This window comes from Ctenopharyngodon idella, chromosome 3, assembly GCF_019924925.1.
Source record: "Ctenopharyngodon idella isolate HZGC_01 chromosome 3, HZGC01, whole genome shotgun sequence".
NCBI classification, from domain to species: domain Eukaryota; kingdom Metazoa; phylum Chordata; class Actinopteri; order Cypriniformes; family Xenocyprididae; genus Ctenopharyngodon; species Ctenopharyngodon idella.
In genome coordinates this window covers 16,005,979-16,024,948 of record NC_067222.1, presented here as the reverse complement: position 1 = coordinate 16,024,948, position 18,970 = coordinate 16,005,979, and the positions used below count along the sequence as shown (strand labels likewise).

Below are 18,970 nucleotides of genomic sequence, written 5' to 3'. Positions count from 1 at the left end.
AGAGAAAGCTGTGGAGATTTAAGCAGCACCATTGCACAGAGCAGTGTGTGTGTGTGTGGAGGCTGCGTTGTGAGGCTTCTTTTCCCAACCCAGAAAGACTTATTTGTTATTTTGACTTATACCTTGTTGATTAATTTTTTTGTTATTATGTTGACACTTTTGTTGTACTTGGTGCTACCAGAAAACCCTTTTGTTTTTGTAAGTTATCATCTCTTTTGTACATACTTTTGTTATTGTTTCTTTATATTAAATATTTATATTAAATATTTGGGGAAGGGTTAGTAGAGAGGTGGGTGCCATTTTTCTTTATATCTTGTTTTCTCTTGTTTAAGCTAGTTAGGGAGTTAGTTTATTATTGTATTTTGTTTTCTTTTCTTTTGTAGTTTAGTTAGAAAGAAACTAACAGTTAGAGGGTTTGTTATTTTGGCCTTGCCCCCTCTTGAAGCCTTGAAACCCTCCCACATTAGTAAATAAAAGAACTTGTTTTTTTTTGATATTGAGTTGTTTTTGGTCTTTGTTACAGCTCTGGGGTTGGGAATTGCACCTTTGCTGCCTCCACACATCTCACCATTTATTCTGTTACCTGTTCCTTACCCTAGACTAGCTGGGGACGTAACAGAATTGTCTTGAATATGATGAATGTCAGACTCATTTTATATCACACAAGGAAATAATGACAGCAGTTTATAAACCTGGATCACAAAACGTGTGTTAAACTTGTTTCATACCTGAAGCGGGTCCTTAGTCCAAAATTAGAGATGAGAAAAAGCTGAATGAAACTCGTTCTGGAGATGCTGGATTTAAAGAGTGAGAACTGAACATCTTTTCATATATCATACTGATATTGAGACATGAAATAAGGCATTTTTGTATGCAAAAAAACGTTCATGAAGTGTTTGGAAATCAGTAATTACTGACACACAAAAACATAAGAAAATATGTTTTGCTAGTAGGGCTGGACGATTAATCACAATTTAATCTCAATTAAACCGCACGCGATTTAGCAAAGGCTGCGATACAAATAACATTTCCTTCGACTCCTCCATCCTTGTTTTCTTTTCTTGCATCCTCCCCTCACATCCTACGGGGTGGAGCTGAGACACGAGGAAAGGAAACGAGGATGCACAAATAAGAAATGAGAAGCACCCCATGAGCATAGGAGCCATTTTAAAGCAATGCGTGTTTTGTTCATTGGGTGTCGCTCTAATACAATTGTATATTTAGAGCACGGGGTTAATGAGACAACAGGTGTGTTTGGCGGCAGGGAGGCAAAGTTTTTGACCGTGCTTTAACGCACAGATGAGTGCTTACCATGTTCACATAGATTATGGACAAAGTGTTTGTTCTGCCTGCAAGGTATGAACGTTATGCTTGTGAAGCATGAACAGTAAAGAACGAGAGCTCACAGGAAGCTGATTGGAAGCAGTGTTTATTGACGAACAAAATAAAGAGACACAGTTTGCATTTTAACATCTGCGTGCATGAACATCATTTGCACGCGTACTTGCTTACTGCCACCGACACCAGCGGTGTAATGGAAGGCCGCAATACTGAGCTTACTGATGTGATTCAATCAATCTGCTATTTTATTCCTGATTGGAGGTTTCCATAAATGTTTAGCTTTTATGTAGACTTTCAATTCAAAGTATACTTCACTTTTTAGTCACGAAATTCGCGTCACGCGCACTGTATGCTGACCCTCGTGTGAGCGTGACACAAATTTCGTCCTCAGGAAAAGTATGAGCGTACTGTATGTGCACCGCCGGATTTTTGTAGGTTGCACATGTGCATTTACATTTCTTTAATTTTTTTTATTGCAGTAATTAGTTTATCCACAAAGTGGCAGCCGTGCCCTGGGGGCGTCGATTCACAAGATAATCAAAGAAAAACGGCATAAACAGAATAGACCGGAACCCATGCAAACTACAGCGACAACGGAGGCCTACATAGATGAGAGATTGTGTGAAGAGGTTAGAAAGTACCCTCATTTGTACAATTTTAGTATGAAAGAATACAAATATATTTACATGGATTGTAACTTGTGGAGAGAAATTGCTCAAAACTGCGCATGCGTTGAACGCCTGTGTGTGCGTACGAGTCACGTGAAGTATGCTTTGCAAGGCTGTGTGTTCGACTGTGTGCGTACGCTAAAAAAACGAAGTATACTTTGGGCTTAAGTTTAATGTTGCAGTGGTCAAATATTGAGTAGTGTGCAGGTTGAAACTTTTTACATCACAACTAGCTTTGGTTTTAACTCACGCACAGCTGATGCAAGCGAGTGCTGGTGTGTCGATCACTGAGATCTGTTTAGTTTCTGAATGACACTGTTTCAGTAATGTGAACAGGATTCTGCCGATGATGGTCTTTCCAGTGGAACTTTTCCCAGATCCAGTTTTTCCCAGCAGAACCAGCCTGATCTGGTCTTTCTTCCCAGGAATCACATCAGTCTCATCTGCTGGAAAATCTCCTGAAACTACAACAGAAACATCAAATCACTTTTCAGTGTGACATACAAGCGACTCAAACTTGAACAATCCCTCACATGTTTGTGTTATTAAAGTCATTTATTAGTGACGACTTACAATTGACACGAGGACGGTCTTTGCTGCCATTCCTCTTCATTTGTTCCATGACAAATTTCCCACCGTTCTCCATCATCATTCCTTCAATCTTCTGCAGTAGTCCTTGTATCTGACCATCTGATTTTCTCTTGTTATTGAAACAGTGAAACTTTCCTCCACATTCAGTCACCAGTCTCTGTAAATCCCCATGATCTTTGTTTTGTAGATGTTCATCAATGGTCTCATTCAGAGCCTCCAGCTCATCTCCATGTGTGAACAGAATCATGATGTACTGCTGAACTTCAGGACCTAATAAACACTTAATGAAATCCAGGATCTCTTCCTCATTTCCCACAGGTTCCTCTAGAGGAACGGTGAGCAGAACTGAACTGAGACCTGCTGAACATCCAGAGACCAGCTGCTCTTTCATCGCCTCCAGCTTCTCTTCAGGCAGATCTGGGTCCAGTAGATTTGGACAGTCAATCACATGAACCTGTTTCTCTCCGATCTGAGTTACTTCCTCACAAACTTCAGCATCATTTTTCTTCTTACGTTTTTGGGCTTTGAACTTTTTTTCTCCAAGTATAGTGTTTCCAGATGAGCTTTTCCCAGAAGCGTTTCTGCCCATCAGAAGAATCCGGATCACTGGATCATCTGGATTGGAGCTGATTGCTAACATCTCTGAAATAAAAAAATATGGAATAAGACACCTGGTCGAAATGTTATTCTTCTCATTGGAGGTCAAGAGTAAGAAAAGATCGGATATAGTTTGTTTGTGTTTCACAAACAAGTGTAAATATTTTCTTGTCTGTAGACTGTGTGAACTTTGGCTCAAACGTTTTTGAACTGAAACCGAGCGCCGTAAAAAACAATCTGTTAAACGTTTTTGCACCTGATTTCTGTTGATATGCGCACTTCATTGCTGTTCATACTGGCTAAATGTTACAGGACACTAATAAAAGAAACTAGGTATGATGACGTGTAGTAGTGGTGTCCCATTTCTTAGGGGAATATTTTCACCCCTACACCTTGCCACTCTGTTTCAAGGGGCAAGGGGAAGGGCGAAGGGGTATAAAATAGAATTGGGATTGGGCCTCACTTTCACAGAAAAACTGATTCCATATTCCTCAAAATGAATCTTTTTTTTATTTTTTATTATTTATTTTTTTTATTATGCAAACAGACAATTATAATATTTACAGATGAGAAATTAAATGCAAAATACAAATACAAAGACCAACAAAACATACATAACAGCCAGTAAGATTTGTGTGTGTGTATGTGTGTGTGTGTGTGTATAACTGTAAGTGTAACTGGGTGTGGGAGTGAAAATATATGAATAAAGGAGCATGTAGGGAAGTACAACAGACATAACCAGAGTTTAAAATAAATAAATAAATAAATAAATAAAATAATAATAATAATTTTAATGACAATAATAATGATGAAGATAATAATAGTATCACACAAGAAACTGGAAAATGGTGGATGAGGAGGGTGACAATAGCAATATTAATAGCAATATTATTAATAATAATAATAATAATAATAATAATAACAATAATAATAATGATAAATTAATAAGAAATGACAAATAGTAATAATAGTATTAGTAATAGTAATGATAAACATATTAACAAATATACTCATTTCATCCGGAATGAGGGGGAGGTTAAAGGATCAGGAAGAGGACAAATAAAAATAATAGTAGTAATAGCAATAATAATATTAATAATGGTAATATTGATACAGCTATTAATGATGAGGTATTATAAAGCTGCCTCTGATCCCCCTCATGGCCATGGCATAGGACAGACCCCCACCAGCGTCATGTTGCAACTAGCTATCAAGGTGAGGTGCCCTACCCATCCCCGGCCGTCCCACACATGCCACGCTTACCCTGTCTTTGTGTTTTTTTTTTTGTTGTTGTTTTTGTTTTTAAATATGGCTGCTTTCATTGTTACACTCATGATATGTTTATGTCAACTAGTGTATAAAGTGCACTAGTGCACTAAAAAAGCATGGCGTGCAGCATGGAACCAGCCCAGTGCAAAGCCCAGGCCGCCACGTGTAACCCCTCTACCCAGGTCCTACTCGCCCCGCTCTGCACAGGCCTCAAACCTGGATCTCTGGCGTGGGAGTCGGACGCTCTAACAAGGAGGCTAAAGGCTGCAGCCCCTAGCATCAGTCGCTAGAGCATCTCTTGAGATGAGAGGAGTGAGGTTTACTTCCACAGCAACTACTAGCTGGCCTCCGTTACACACGCCCACGCCACACTTACCCTATGTGTGTGCTTTTTTTTTTTTTTCCTTTAAACTTGTTTTAAGCTTCAAATGAATGTGACTGTGCACCTCATCTAATATGTGAAGCATTAAAACAGCGAGACAAGTGTTGAGCCAGGCGAAAGTACAAGCTAGAGGGCGAAAGCCCAAGGCCCCCGGCCCCACATCACACCCACCCACAACTAATCAGAACCGCACATGGCAGGGAAAATCAAAATGAATCTAAATGACTCTAAACCACTAACACCATACCTTATAATGATGTAATATATTATAATACAGTAATAAAATAGATTGTGGACACAATTATTGTATTTAAGTAATTGTAATTCGCCACTGGCAGTCTCTGCGGTCTTCTTGAATTTACTGTAATTATAGCTGGCTTGACCATGTATATTCTAACCACGGTTAGCCTGACTGCAGTTGGCGTAGTATCTGTTTCACAGTTACTGGACAGCATCCGGCCCATTAGCATTTATTTTGTGACCTGCATCATGCTAATTATGAACCAAAAGTATAAGTCAGTTCACTCGGTGGCCATATTCGCAACGCCTCCAACAGGAATGCAAGAGCAAATCATGTCTATTTCAGCCAAGTGTGTCATGCAGTACTACAAACCACAACCTACAAATGTTGGATTTTGGGGTAAAGTCATACCGTATATATTGTATTGTTATATATTGTGTTGACAACTCATCAATTAAATATTTACCATCTTATATTCTGCATAATTGAGTGTTTTTAAATAAACACTGACAAAAACTATACATGTTTTAGGGCTGGACAATATGACGATATATATATAACATTGATATAAGTGATTACTCGGATTTAAACGTACCTATATTGTAGTTATATAAAATATTCACAGGCAGATTTACTTTATGTATTTCCCTGGCGTCGAAATCAGGCACATATAAATGTCAGGAAACACGACTCCTGGCTGCATGTCAATATCCATGGATTAGGTTTCTTCGACATGTCATAAGGAACACTCTCGAGCCCAATCTTTAGTGTAATCGTTTGTTTTACTCGCGTTTTCGCAGTTTCCTCTATTAAATTCAGTCATGCAGCAGCTTCTTTTGCCACTCAGTCCAGCCGAGGGAGCGCGTTCCGGCGGGAAAGTGACGTCTATGCATACCCTCTATATTTAAGCTGTGAATATTTCAAATGAAAACATTCCATACACAATTTTATTATTAATCATTCAATAATACATATGCCCCATGACTCCGTAGTTTCTTCCTCCCATAAGCTCATGAGAGTACGGGGAAAATATTCAACATTACACACCCGGGGAATCCGAGAACTGCAGGAATTAATGGCAATAGAGTAGGCTACAGATGCATTGGTGTAAGCGGGTGATGATGCTGATGTGCAGAACAAACATTACATTTAAAAAAGACCTGTATGCTCTCCGTTGCTTTGTTTCCTTAACTTTAATTTGCATCATACACTCCAGGATTCCCCATCCCATTGTGGGACATTAAATGCGACCGTGTCCTAAGCAGACATTAGTATGCTGTGAGATTCCAAGGAATTTGTCTGTCCGCACCAGACACGACAAAAATAAATCAAAATAACAGCCAATCAGAAGAGTGTGTGGGCGGAATCTTGGCTCTGCAATCAAATTCATAAATTTGTACACCATTTTAACAGCATTGAAAATACATAATGAGCGACTGAAACAATATTTGTCATAGAATATATTTGTCTGTTCACACTGAGTTCACAGTTTGAATGTTCTTGTTTCATTTATTTTCAAGATATGAGGTTAAATTGCTTTTAGTCAAACAAAACGAAACGGGTTTAAATCTAAAGCATTTCGATTAGACCATTATAAAAATGCACTTTAAATAACACAGTATTTTCACTTTTTTCAGAGTACAACCATTAAAATATACAACAGGGATGAATGAATGAATGAATGAATTGATTAAACTATACTTTAGTTAGCCTAAATATACAGCTATATTTATTTTCACATTAGACTGATGAACTGCCCAGCAGGTGTTATACTGTGTTAGCTTTTGTGAAAACCGACGCTACCGAAATTGCTACTTCAGTCATATTTCTAATCACCTTTGGTGTGAAAGAGCTTCAAAACTAAGACTACATAAAAGATTGTTAGGCTACACGACTCACACAACAGAAACTTTTCCATAAAAATCAAATAAACATATATCAAAAAACTAAATAATCTCAGATAATCATGGAATAAAATGTATTTGGCAACAACAACAGCATACCGTGGTTGACTGCATGTGAAGATATTTCATTCATACCTGCAGGTGCGGAAGGTCCCTCCGCCATCTTCAGTGAATGTGACTACAGACAGATCTCAAGAAGAATGCTGCTTAGAAAACAAATACAGTAGAAAACGTTAATAAATGACATTCTTTAAATGAAGCATGAAACAAGGATTTGGTCAAAAGAAAAATGGAGAGAACAGCAGCAGTAGAGTTTAAATTTACTTTCACTTGAATGCAGTGAAATGTCCCTCCTGCAGTTAGTTACCTGTTCTTACCTGTTAGAGGAGGAGCTGATTCCCTCACAACATGTTCAGACACTGAGCTGAGAATGAAACAACCACATGAGAAACATGTCAGACACCAGAGACAGACACATTATAAGATAGTTTGTTTATTCATCCTGTTAGTAATAATCTCCCACTCATTCCAATTACAATAGATTAATCACGCTTCTGTGAAGGCATCTTGAAAGTGTTAAAGATGGTCAACTCACTTCAGCAGCTGTTTGATCGTCACATGGAGAAACTGAAGCGAAAACAAAACTTGTCATACACTATCAAAACATTAAACTTCAGCATACCAGGATATTAATTTAAACTGCTGATAAATCAAGGGTGCAAAAAAGTAGCAAAACCTAAACCTGCCTCACCCCCATACAGTTGTGAATTGGGACCTGTCCACCATCCTCAGGACCCTCTGAGGCCCCTTGTTTGAGCCGCTGCAGATGGTCGAGGTCATAACCCTTCTGGCTGTCCCCGACTCGGCGGGCGAGCAGTTCTTACACCTGCAGTGCATGGTCTGGGCACTCGAGGAATGCATTGAGTGCTTCAGCCACTTCCGGATATTGTGTGCTTTAGATGCCACACTATAATGAATTTGAATGTTAATATTGAATCAAATCTAAATTGCACATGGTTTATTATAGAAAGGGTTAGGGTTACTCTTGAAACCATTACCAGTGATGAATTTGTTACTGGGATATTTAAGAATGATTCTTTAATATCACATAGTTTAGCAGATTTACTGTTTATTATCACAACTACATCATATTACACAAAATACAGAACCACAACCTACTGAAACATCAACTTGTTTAGATTAATTAAAAGCTAGTTAGTATAATTCTCTATCTCAGTCTCTAAGATCTGTGGAAACTGGCAGACTTCTTGTCACAGAAGAATCAGTTTCTCAGCTCTGTATGAGGGATTGAAGATCTGCTCAATGGTTTTATTTTCTTTCTCTCAGTGATTTGTGTGGGTAAAATGAATCTGCAGTTTTCCATCTGTTCTCAAACACTTCTTTTATTGTGTTTTTCTCCTCCTCAGTGAACCTACTGTAGTCACAATAATAAAAGCGTGCGGTCCAGGAGAAGTGAATGTTATGTCAGTATTTCAGTTATTATGACCCTCTTTACTGAGTTCAGGTGTGTCGATCACCGACACCTTTCTGTCGTTCCTCTCACTGGTTTCTGATCTCCACTGCTTTGATCACTTGAACAGGTTTCTGTCCATGATGGTGTTTCCAGTGACACTTTTCCCAGATAACTGGCGCCTCCTGCTGGACACTCAGAAAACAACATCAACACACACCAGGACTGAGAAACTGGAGAAACTTGACTGAGGATATCTCTGTGAATCCCAAAATCAGTCCACCAGAAGAGAGGTTACACTGCAGTCCGAGTCTGAAGTTTTCAGGAAGTTTTCAAGTCGGAGGAAGCAGCAAGACAGATACATGAATGTCCTTACCTCGATTATATTTGTTCTTATGTGTGGAGACACAGTAACAGCAGCAGGAGGAACGAAACGCCTGCTGAAAGTACCATACCAAAGGACCACAGTACTGAGACTGCTCTCATTAGAATTACTAATGATTTGCTCTTATCATCAGATCGTGGTTGTATCTCTCTATTAGTGTTACTGGATCTTAGTGCAGCATTTGACACTATTGATCACAATATTCTTTTAAATAGACTCGAAAATTATGTTGGCATTAGTGGAATTGCATTGTCATGGTTCAAATCATACTTATCTGACCGTTATCAGTTTGTAGTAGTAAACGAAGAGATGTCATATCGATCACAAGTTCAATATGGAGTACCACAAGGCTCAGTACTAGGACTGTTGCTGTTCACTCTGTACATGCTACCCTTGGGAGATATCATTAGGAAGCATGGCGTTAGTTTTCACTGTTACGCTGATGATACTCAGCTCTATATTTCTTCACGCCCTGACGAAACTTACCAATTCACAAAATTAACGGAATGCATAGCTGATATAAAAAATTGGATGACCAGTAATTTCCTACTACTAAATTCAGAAAAAACAGAGATTCTAATTTTTGGACCAAAAAATTCTTCACGTAATAACCTAGAATACTGTCTAACACTTGATGGCTGCTCTGTTAAGTCTTCGTCGTCAGTTAGGAACCTGGGTGTGCTCTTTGATACCAATCTTTCATTTGAAGGCCATGTTACTAGCATCTGTAAAACCGCATTCTTCCATCTTAAAAATATATCTAAACTACGACATATGCTCTCAATGACAAATGAAGAACAGTTAGTTCATGCGTTCATGACCTCAAGGCTAGATTACTGTAGCGCTCTACTGGGTGGTTGTTCTGCTCGCCTGATAAATAAACTACAGCTCGTACAAAATGCAGCAGCTAGAGTTCTTACTAGAACTAGGAAGTATGACCATATTAGCCCAGTTCTGTCAACACTGCATTGGCTTCCTGTTAAACATCGTATAGATTTTAAAATCTTGCTAATTACTTACAAAGCACTAAATGGTTTAGCTCCCCAGTACCTGAGCGAGCTCCTAATTCATTATAGTCCTTCACGTCTATTGCGATCTCAGAATTCAGGCCAGCTGATAATACCTAGAATATCAAAATCAACTGCAGGCGGTAGATCCTTCTCCTATTTGGCACCTAAACTCTGGAACAATCTTCCTAGCATTGTTCGGGAAGCAGACACACTCTGTCAGTTTAAATCTAGACTAAAAACGCATCTCTTTAACCTGGCATACACATAATACATTACCAATTTATATTTTCAAATCCGTTAAAGGATTATTAGGCTGCATAAATTAGGTCAGCCGGAACCGGGAACACTTCCTATAACACCTGATGTACTCGTTACATCAGAAGAAGAATGGCATCTACGCTAATATTAGTCTTTCTGTTTATCCCGAGGTTCACCGTAGTCAGCCGGATCCGGGCCGTATCCAGGTGAGACCAAGGACCTGCACCTTGACACGACCACAACGCAGCCCTGAAGTATCAGCAGAGATTGAGTCAACTAGATCATCCACTGTGAGGGCCTCATCGACACGACAGCCACGACACAGTTCCTCAACAACCGTCCATACCGGCGTGATGAATACGATCCTCAATTGGATGGAACTGAAATAAATACTTTTAATGTTGCGATCCTATTGGACTTATGATAGCAACCTGAATTGTAACAAAGCACTGTTGGCCAGAGGAGAACTGGCACCCCGACTAAGCCTGGTTTCTCCCAAGGTTTTTTTCTCCATTTTAACACCAATTTGCCACTTGTCTGCCACCTGATGTCACCTGATGGAGTTTGGGTTCCTTGCCGCTGTCGCCTCTGGCTTGCTTAGTTGGGGACACTTGACTTGACATTTGATATTCAACAGTGCTTTGATCTGCCTGCATTGACACTATTCTTTAAGAGCTGCTGTGCAGCCAAACAATGTACCAGTTATCAATGTAAAGCTGCTTTGACACAATCTACATTGTAAAAAGTGCTATATAAATAAAGGTGACTTGACTTGACTTGAAAACCAGCGCTGGTTATGATACCAGAGGTTATGATGAGACGCTGAAGGAGGAGCAGATGTGTCAGTGGAAATCCATTTACTGAATAATGTGAACTTGACCGACTGCTTCATTTCCACTTTAAGAGTGTCATTAAAATCCTCCGTCTTCCAGTTCCATCAGGATCAGCTCATCCTCATCATCTGGTCAGCAGGATGAAGCTGGAGAACCCAAAGCTGGAGCTGATGTGCTTTAACAAGTTTCTAGAACGAGTTCATATGAACAATCAGTGTGAAATGATCCTGATGAACTCTTGTGACACTGAACAGAGAATGAGACAAATATGAACTGTAAAAGATCATCAGTGAGAGTTTGAGTTCAGATCCTGTCAGACACTCAGCACATTTCTCTACGTCTATAATTCAAACTCTTTTGAACTTCAACTTATTTTTATTATTTCAGCTACATTGTGTTTTCATGAAATACAGAAACTAGTGAAATACAGTCTTGTCTAGATGAAGTAAAACCTGAATCGTTTAACTCTGAATTAATAAATTCTGTTTTAAAGAAATAATAAATTCTTTAAAACAGTGTGAATGTGAGATTTATTTATATGTGTTTATTTTTATGTATTTATAATTGATGTCACAATACATATTTCAAAGCAGCTTTTCAGAGATCTGTGTGTCTCAGTGTCAGTAGCTTTACAGAAATGATGATTACTATTTTTGCTATAATTCACAGACATTTTGATCTAGTTTTGTTTTAATCTGAACTGGATTTGAGCAGTGGCCCTCCAGCAACAGGTTTGGACACCCCTCGTTTAGAGACACCATGATTAACACGCTACAGTTTAATGCTCTTCTGACAAAAATAAATGCTGATAATCATTCTTTCATGACACTGAAGCTCTCAGAAGCTAAAAGTGTCAAAAGCTGCAGTTACTTCTGCTTTTATGCATGTGAATGTGTGAGAGAGAGATGAAGTGTGAAACCCAGAGCAGAAACTGACCAGTGCTTTGGAAAGTTTGTTTTTAATACTGAACAACTACATTTGAATTAGCTTAATTTAAACATTTTTGAAGATTATAAAACTATGCTTGTATAAATATAAATATTATAAATATGAGTGCTACAGGGTTTTCAACCTTTTTTCCCAGAGGGCCGCACTGTGGTCCAAGTGCAAGTCTCACAGGCCACATTTACATATGACGTCACCAATGAAAACCAATCAGATTTAATGTTATGGTATTAACAGTTAATATTATTATTATATCTAGATGTTGCACACGCAGAAGAGACGGTGTTTTCTGACGGCACATACGGTGTTTTATTTCTGTCACAAAATCAACAAATACTATAAGAAATTCATTTTTGTTTCACAAATGTCTGACTTCTTCATATCAAAGTGAAACTCTCTTGTTCAATAAACTCATGCAATCCCCTGATATTCAGTATGTCACAAAAAATGAGAATAATGTATTCCACCAAATAAAAACTAACTTACATTACAGTAATCAGATAATAATGCTCAATGAACATACACAACATGTATACTGCACCTTGAGTAACTAACTGTGGATGTAAATTCTCTTCAACAGCATCGAAACAGTCACCAAACAATGACGACATGTTACAGGCCTGTTATGACCGTCTAGGGGTCAGCTGAAGCAGGAAAATGAAGAAAGAGTCTCACTACCAGAGACATGCCGAAAAAAAAATGTTTTATTTCTTATTAAGGGTTTGGCGTCAGGGGCAGACAAGTTCCAGACAAAACAATCTCTTTGTTTAACCTCTAACTCCTAACACAAACATAAAGAAAACAAAATACAGTTTAAACTTACCAACCTCCCTAACCAAAAACAATGTGAAAAGATAGATATGCAAAATAAAATGTCGTCAAACCCCTTACATTCATTAATTTGGCAAAAATATATATACAAGAATATTTACAGGTGATAAATATAGAAGTCCGTAGCAAACAAAGCAAAATCAGAATCCAGAATCGTCAAACAGGCGTAGGTTTTAATTATTAACAAGAATTATCAAATGTCCAAAATCACAATATCCAAATAATCCCTCACAATCAATCTCTCTAGTACGACTCTAGACCAGCATTAAATAACTAACTAAACTGATAAATAACAGATTCTGTCTCATTTTAAATAAACACAAAAAATATAGATGAAAAATGATCGTAAGAAATTTACTTTTGCTATTGTTAAATAAATGTTCAGCAATATCTCCCAAAGATTTCTGAATTTTTGCACATTTTTTTCTCTCTATATATTGTCGATATGGCGACTAGTAAATACACAAAGATTCATCATGCTAGCACATGTGGAAGTAACCATGCGCATGTCTGAAAATAATATATTATCACCAAAATGATTTTATATGGCAAAAAAAAAAAATGTTCAAAGTTATTTTCATTTAATCCATTTTAGTTTAATTTAAAAATAAAAAAATGTGAAACTGGAATTTTTAAATGTGGTCAGCATATCATTTGCGGCATTTGCATTTATGACAGGTTGAGAACCACTAAACCATCATCTGTACTTGTGTTGTTTTGCCAAAAAGGAGATGATTGAATTCTGATGGATCATTATGACTCTCTCAGAGTGAGTCTCTCATACAGATCCTGCTGTAGCGCCTACTAGTGACTGATCATAGAAAACAACACATTATTTTATGTGATCACAGCCTGATCCTAGTTGATATCAACAAACTTAATTTTGATGGCTATTTCTGGACGCTCTTCTTCTGTTGAAGACAGCCGGATCTGATGTCATAAACCAGAACAACCACAGTAGCCACGCCCACTAGAGCAGAGAGAGCCAATCGGATCACAGCTTCAGTAAAGCCACAACAGCCTTCTGAGAAAAGAAATGAGCAACATAAAAATATAAATATTGTTGAGTTTGAAAACAAACAAACAAAACAATTATAATAGTTACTCACCGCTGACAGTAAGAGTGAATCTCTTGTATAAAGTCTGTTTGCTGCTGCTGATCTTCACTTTATAAACTCCAGAGTCTGTGATTCTGGTGTTTGTGATGGTCAGAGATCCGGTCTGATGATCCAGCTTCAGTCTGTCTCTGAATCTCTCATCAGGATCATATAATGGTGGACTCTTGGCCTCTAGATCATGTTTAGCTATGAGTTTTCCTTCATCTCCAAACCTCCACACTATCAGCTCTTTTCCATGTGTTTCAGTATCAGTCTGAAGACTGACAGGATTTCCCTCCGTCTCTGACACACTCTTCATTTCACCTTTAAAAGCATCAATAACAGCTGGAGATTCTGCATGAGACAGATTCACAGATATTAAACATTAAACACAGTTACTGGTGCTAGAATATTAACTTTAACAGTCAATTAGTTTACTTAATTCATTTTAATTAACAAAACTACAATAAACTTCAAAACATCTAATTATTCATAAATAAAAGTGTCCTCACCGTAGACAGTAACTCTGAAATCCAAACGTGAGGTCCCAGATTTGTGGTTGATCTCTAGTTTATAAAGTCCAGAGTGTTCAGTTCTCATGTTTGTGATTGTCAGAGATCCAGTCTGATCCAGCTTCAGTCTGTCTTTGAACATCTCAGGGACAGTGGGATATGAAATGTCATTTAAATCGATTTGAGCAATGACTGAACGTGAATCTCTAAACCTCCACAGTAACTGATTAATTCCTGGTATTTTAGTAAGATCAGGGTTTAGAGTGACTGATTCTCCCTCCATCACTGTCTTCACTTCATCTGTTCCAGCACTGAACACTCCTGCAGAACAAACACAAACAGTTTCTCAGAGATTAAACTCATATAACACTGCTGCTGATGTTACTGAACAGAGTTCAACAGAAATCAATCTTGACTTAGAAACACAATTTGAATTATTACAAGGCCCCTATGATGATCATTTATGGATTCATAATTTTGATTATAGGGTCTGCAAAATTGGGTTTACATAATTTAAAGTTAAATTCTTATTATAATTTACACTGTTGCAGCACCAGTTTTCACCCTCTGTCTGAACACTATTTTTATTAATTTTTAGAGAACCCTCAAGAACAATACAGCATGTAAAACTGTATAATTCCCCAACAAATGTTAAGACTGGGAAGTAATACATAATCACACTCTCAAAGTTACACAACATAACATCAAAACGGTAATCCCTCAGGTGACACAATTACAAAACTGGTCTCTGTAAAAAAAATAACTAGCACCAACAAGTACCAAAATTTCACTCTGAATATTTTAAATTAAATTTCCATTTTAGTTTAATTTAAAAATAAAAAAATGTGAAATTGGAATTTTTAAATGTGGTCAGCATATCATTTGCGGCATTTGCATTTATGACAGGTTGAGAACCACTAAACCATCATCTGTACTTGTGTTGTTTTGCCAAAAAGGAGACGATTGAACAGTAGCGGTTTTTGGCACGGGCGAACCGGGCAGCCGCCCGGGGCGGCATTTTTTCATAATACACGGGGGGTGGCACGAGCAGTTAAAAAAAAAAAAAAAAAAATCCTCTGCGCCGCCGCCGCGGTTTTCTATTATCTATCATTTCACTGTGTGGGGAATTGGCAAATTGGTGCCCCTATTTGCTGAGAAGGTGCCGTGAACAGAAGCTGTGTGAGAAGGGGAAAGGGGAGGGGAGCGGGGCGCGGCGCGGGGTACAGTTCACCTCTGGGTCTCTCCCAGTGACGTAGGGTCTGAGCATGCAAGGAATGCACGTGCATATGGGCCCGGGCGGATTGGGGGCCCGCTATTACGGGCTTAACCCCAAAGTATACTTCGGGCGTCCGCGCACCGTCCGCATCGCGAAATTTTCGTCATTAGGAGAGTTCGCGGACGTCCGCACTCCCCATCCACGTGCAGCCCAATTTTTGTGATGGCACGGACAGTGTGTGTACTGTACAACAGCCCATGCGAGAGTGAACTGAGTGCTTGAAAACAAATGTCCACTAGATAGTGCGCAGTGCACACGCCAAACGCGTCTTTTCTGCAGCCAAATACTTTCAAAGGCTCGCACGCGCGTCTGTGCGCGAGACAGAACCCCTGTACATGTTCAGAAAGATGAAGTATGAAAGAAATAATGTTGTCAGTAACTTGCTATAGCCTATCTATGTTAAATGTACTGAAAATCATTAAGAATCTTAATAAATGGACCATAAAATGGTCCATGCCATGTCTTAAGGTGATAATACACAGGGAAACCTTTTGAGCAATGTTGCCGGGCAATTTTGCCAAGCGATGTTGCTGTGGGAACTTTCCCCATTATGAATGGGCAACAAATTTCTCCCTAGATATCCAGATAGAAATTTGTTGCCCATTCTCAATGGGAAAGTGCCCAAGCAACATCTTTCGGCAACATTGCTCAAAAAGTTGCCCTGTGTATCATCACCTTTTAGCGATGATCTATTGTATTTGACCGGTATTCGCTTTTCTGTCATTTTTAAAGTGGGTTTCTGAAACTTATGCATGCAGTAATGTGCTGTAATCCACTGTATAGAGCAATACTCTAATGGAATTAGTGGGCTAAAGTCAGTCACACCTCGACTTTCTTACAAATAATGCACATTTCTTTGATAATATTATAAATACAGGCTTACAGTTCCTGCACATTTTTGTTTTTCTGAATTGTGAGAAATTGCTAATAAAAATAGGTAATACAAAACGATTATTTGGTCACCAAGGTGAAATGGTTTAGTCTTGACTTCTGGTCGTGAGTGACAGTGTTGCTGGATTCTCTCAAGTGTGTTTTTCAAATGTTCTAATGAAGGATTTGTGCAATTGAGAAATACAATTTTCTCTTTCCTGCTCGAAGGGGGTCTCGCCCAGGGTGTAATTCAATGTAGAACCGCCACTGCGATTGAATTCTGATGGATCAATATGACTCTCTCAGAGTGAGTCTCTCATACAGACACTGTATGTGACTGAACATAGAAAACAACACATTATTTTATGTGATCACAGGCTATTTCTGCACGCTCTTCTTCTGTTGAAGACTTCTGGATCTGATGTCATAAACCAGAACAACCACAGTAGCCACGCCCACCAGAGCAGAGAGAGCCAATCGGATCACAGCTTCAGTAAAGCCACAACAGCCTTCTGAGAAAAGAAATGATCTTGTTATATTGTGTAACTTTGAGAGTGTGATTATGTATTACCTCCCCTTAACATTTGTTGGGGAATTATACAGTTTTACATGCTGAATATTTAAAGTTCTTAAGTGCACTGAATAATATGTTATGAACAAATATTAAATGCTGTGGGTCAGCACCGGGTGTGGCACACATTTCCTAAAAACAAGTGAAGCCAAATCGTTTCAATCGCCCCCTGGTGGCTGGCTGGTCATAAAGCCCACCATCTCCATGTAAACAAATGGGACAATCAGGTTACACTTCAAATACATTTTTTCGGGGATGTATCACAACCTTTGGAACATGAAAACAAAACAATTTTGGTAAATTGCTGTATTTTTTTTCTAAACATATTTGTGTGTACTGTACATACATCAGGGGAGGTACTGTCTAAAGCAGGGATGGGCTAGAGAGCCACTGCCCTGCATAGTTTACTTTCAACCCTGATGAAACTAGTAATCCTGAAGGCATTGATTAGCTGGTTCGGGTGTGTTTGATTAGGGCTGGAGCTGAACTCTGCAGGGCAGTGGGTCCCCAGGAGTGAGTTTGCCCATCCCTGGTCTAAAGTGATATACTGGCAAAATATAATCAGTCAGTTTGACCACTAGGCATTTACTATTGCCCTGTAAACATTAATTTGAATTAATTATTGGACATCGTTTTGCACAGTGAGGGTAATTTGCAGACAGTCCCTCAAGCAGGCAAATATCAAACCCAATACTAACTTTACCTCGCTCTATGTATTTATTTATTCCCTTCCCTGAACTCTGAAGTGGGTTTGAATTTGTTAGTTCAGCTGTGACAGAGTCTTGAATATTTCAGCTCACTACAAAAGAAGTAGAATATGATTGTTTGTTTGAAATGCACAGTGTGAAAACTAAGCAAATGTTAGGCTACTAATCAAGTCTGAATTTTTGGTCAAAAGATCATTTAAAGTAGTGATTAGCCAGTGACAGCTGTGTTCATTTCCCTTCCTGCCCATCATCTCATTGTTTAAACTGCTTTACAAATTGCATGTACAAATTCACCTGGATGAATGTGATCATTAGTTAAAAAAGGGAGAGCTGAAGTCCTGCAGACTTATCTTCAACCATGGTAAAAAATAAATAAATAAATAAATAAAGACTCCCCTGCCCGTAGTTCCCTAGTAACTCTTGAAACCTAGATTAGCTTATTTAGATGTGTTTCATTTGAAGCAAAACTCTGCATGACTCTGGGTTTCCAGGACCATGTTGGCCACCATACCGATCATACTGTTTCCGGTGTCAGAGTGAAACCCAATGTGAAAAATAAACAGAAATCGCGAACTTACCGCACAGTAGTAGAAAAATCTGAAACAATTTGAAAGCGTTCTTCATACTGTCGACGATTCCAGCAAAATCTGATTTCGATGAATATTGCTGTTTTTTTCTAAACCACACCCTTCCGACCGACAGCGATGAGGGTGAACAAACACCCTAAAATACCAACAGAGAGATCTGAAAGACTGCAGGGAAGTGCAGAAAACTGTAATGGCAGAGACTCTAACGGTTCTTTCTTTTGCCCTGTCCAAATACCCACACTTGCAGTCTTTGCACTTTGACCACTTCTCTACTTACATGACGTATTTCCTGTCATTTCCTGTATTTGGCTCAAGTGTTCAAGTGGGCGTGAAGACCACAAGTGTGTGTAGAACGTTTGATTACCCGATGGGACACACTTATAGTGTTGTGAAAAATCCAAGTGTTTACAGAGCTTTTTAATATTATTATTATTACTATTATTATTATTATTATTATTATTATTATTATCATTATTATTTTCAATACTCTGCATTTTAAAATACACTTCTAAATGTCTGGTCAGTGGTATGTAACTAACAGAAGACACAATATTAAAATTGTGGTGCTTCTTTAAGTGATAAACAGCAGTTGCAAATGTTGTACAAAATACACACAGCCCACTC

At 38.5% G+C, this 18,970-nt stretch overlaps 2 protein-coding genes across 3 annotated transcripts; both read right to left on the bottom strand.

Annotated features, from left to right (window-relative positions):
* Window positions 1-1,413: 1,413 nt before the first annotated feature.
* On the bottom strand, window positions 1,414-7,311 carry LOC127508178 (GTPase IMAP family member 8-like). Its single transcript, XM_051885911.1, has 3 exons — window positions 7,129-7,311; window positions 2,583-3,242; window positions 1,414-2,473 (listed from the first exon to the last, which is right to left on the bottom strand). The coding sequence occupies exons 1-3, from the start codon at window positions 7,154-7,156 to the stop codon at window positions 2,256-2,258; spliced, it is 906 nt and encodes a 301-aa protein (XP_051741871.1). The 5' UTR covers window positions 7,157-7,311; the 3' UTR covers window positions 1,414-2,255.
* Window positions 7,312-12,581: 5,270 nt separating this feature from the next.
* On the bottom strand, window positions 12,582-18,628 carry LOC127508188 (uncharacterized). 2 transcript variants are annotated; one of them, XM_051885927.1, is made up of 4 exons: window positions 18,338-18,628; window positions 14,336-14,656; window positions 13,836-14,177; window positions 12,582-13,750 (listed from the first exon to the last, which is right to left on the bottom strand). In XM_051885927.1, exons 1-4 carry the CDS (start codon window positions 18,381-18,383, stop codon window positions 13,617-13,619), a joined length of 843 nt encoding a protein of 280 aa, XP_051741887.1. In that variant the 5' UTR covers window positions 18,384-18,628; the 3' UTR covers window positions 12,582-13,616. The 2 variants fall into 2 exon arrangements, with proteins under 2 accessions (XP_051741887.1, XP_051741888.1); XM_051885928.1 differs by having other exon boundaries at window positions 12,582-13,747.
* Window positions 18,629-18,970: the final 342 nt, after the last annotated feature.

What these genes read in the sequence shown, in the direction of transcription:
- LOC127508178 (XM_051885911.1), bottom strand. Translation starts at nt 7,156, where the DNA reads ATGGCGGAGGGACCTTCCGCACCTGCAG. An exon ending in GGGACCTTCCGCACCTGCAG is followed by an intron (nt 3,243 to 7,128) that starts GTATGAATGAAA and finishes TTTTTATTTCAG; the next exon opens with AGATGTTAGCAATCAGCTCC. An exon ending in AGACCGTCCTCGTGTCAATT is followed by an intron (nt 2,474 to 2,582) that starts GTAAGTCGTCAC and finishes TTTCTGTTGTAG; the next exon opens with TTTCAGGAGATTTTCCAGCA.
- LOC127508188 (XM_051885927.1), bottom strand. Translation starts at nt 18,383, where the DNA reads ATGAAGAACGCTTTCAAATTGTTTCAGATTTTTCTACTACTGTGCG. An exon ending in TTTCAGAGTTACTGTCTACG is followed by an intron (nt 14,178 to 14,335) that starts GTGAGGACACTT and finishes TGTCTCATGCAG; the next exon opens with AATCTCCAGCTGTTATTGAT. An exon ending in ATTCACTCTTACTGTCAGCG is followed by an intron (nt 13,751 to 13,835) that starts GTGAGTAACTAT and finishes TTCTTTTCTCAG; the next exon opens with AAGGCTGTTGTGGCTTTACT.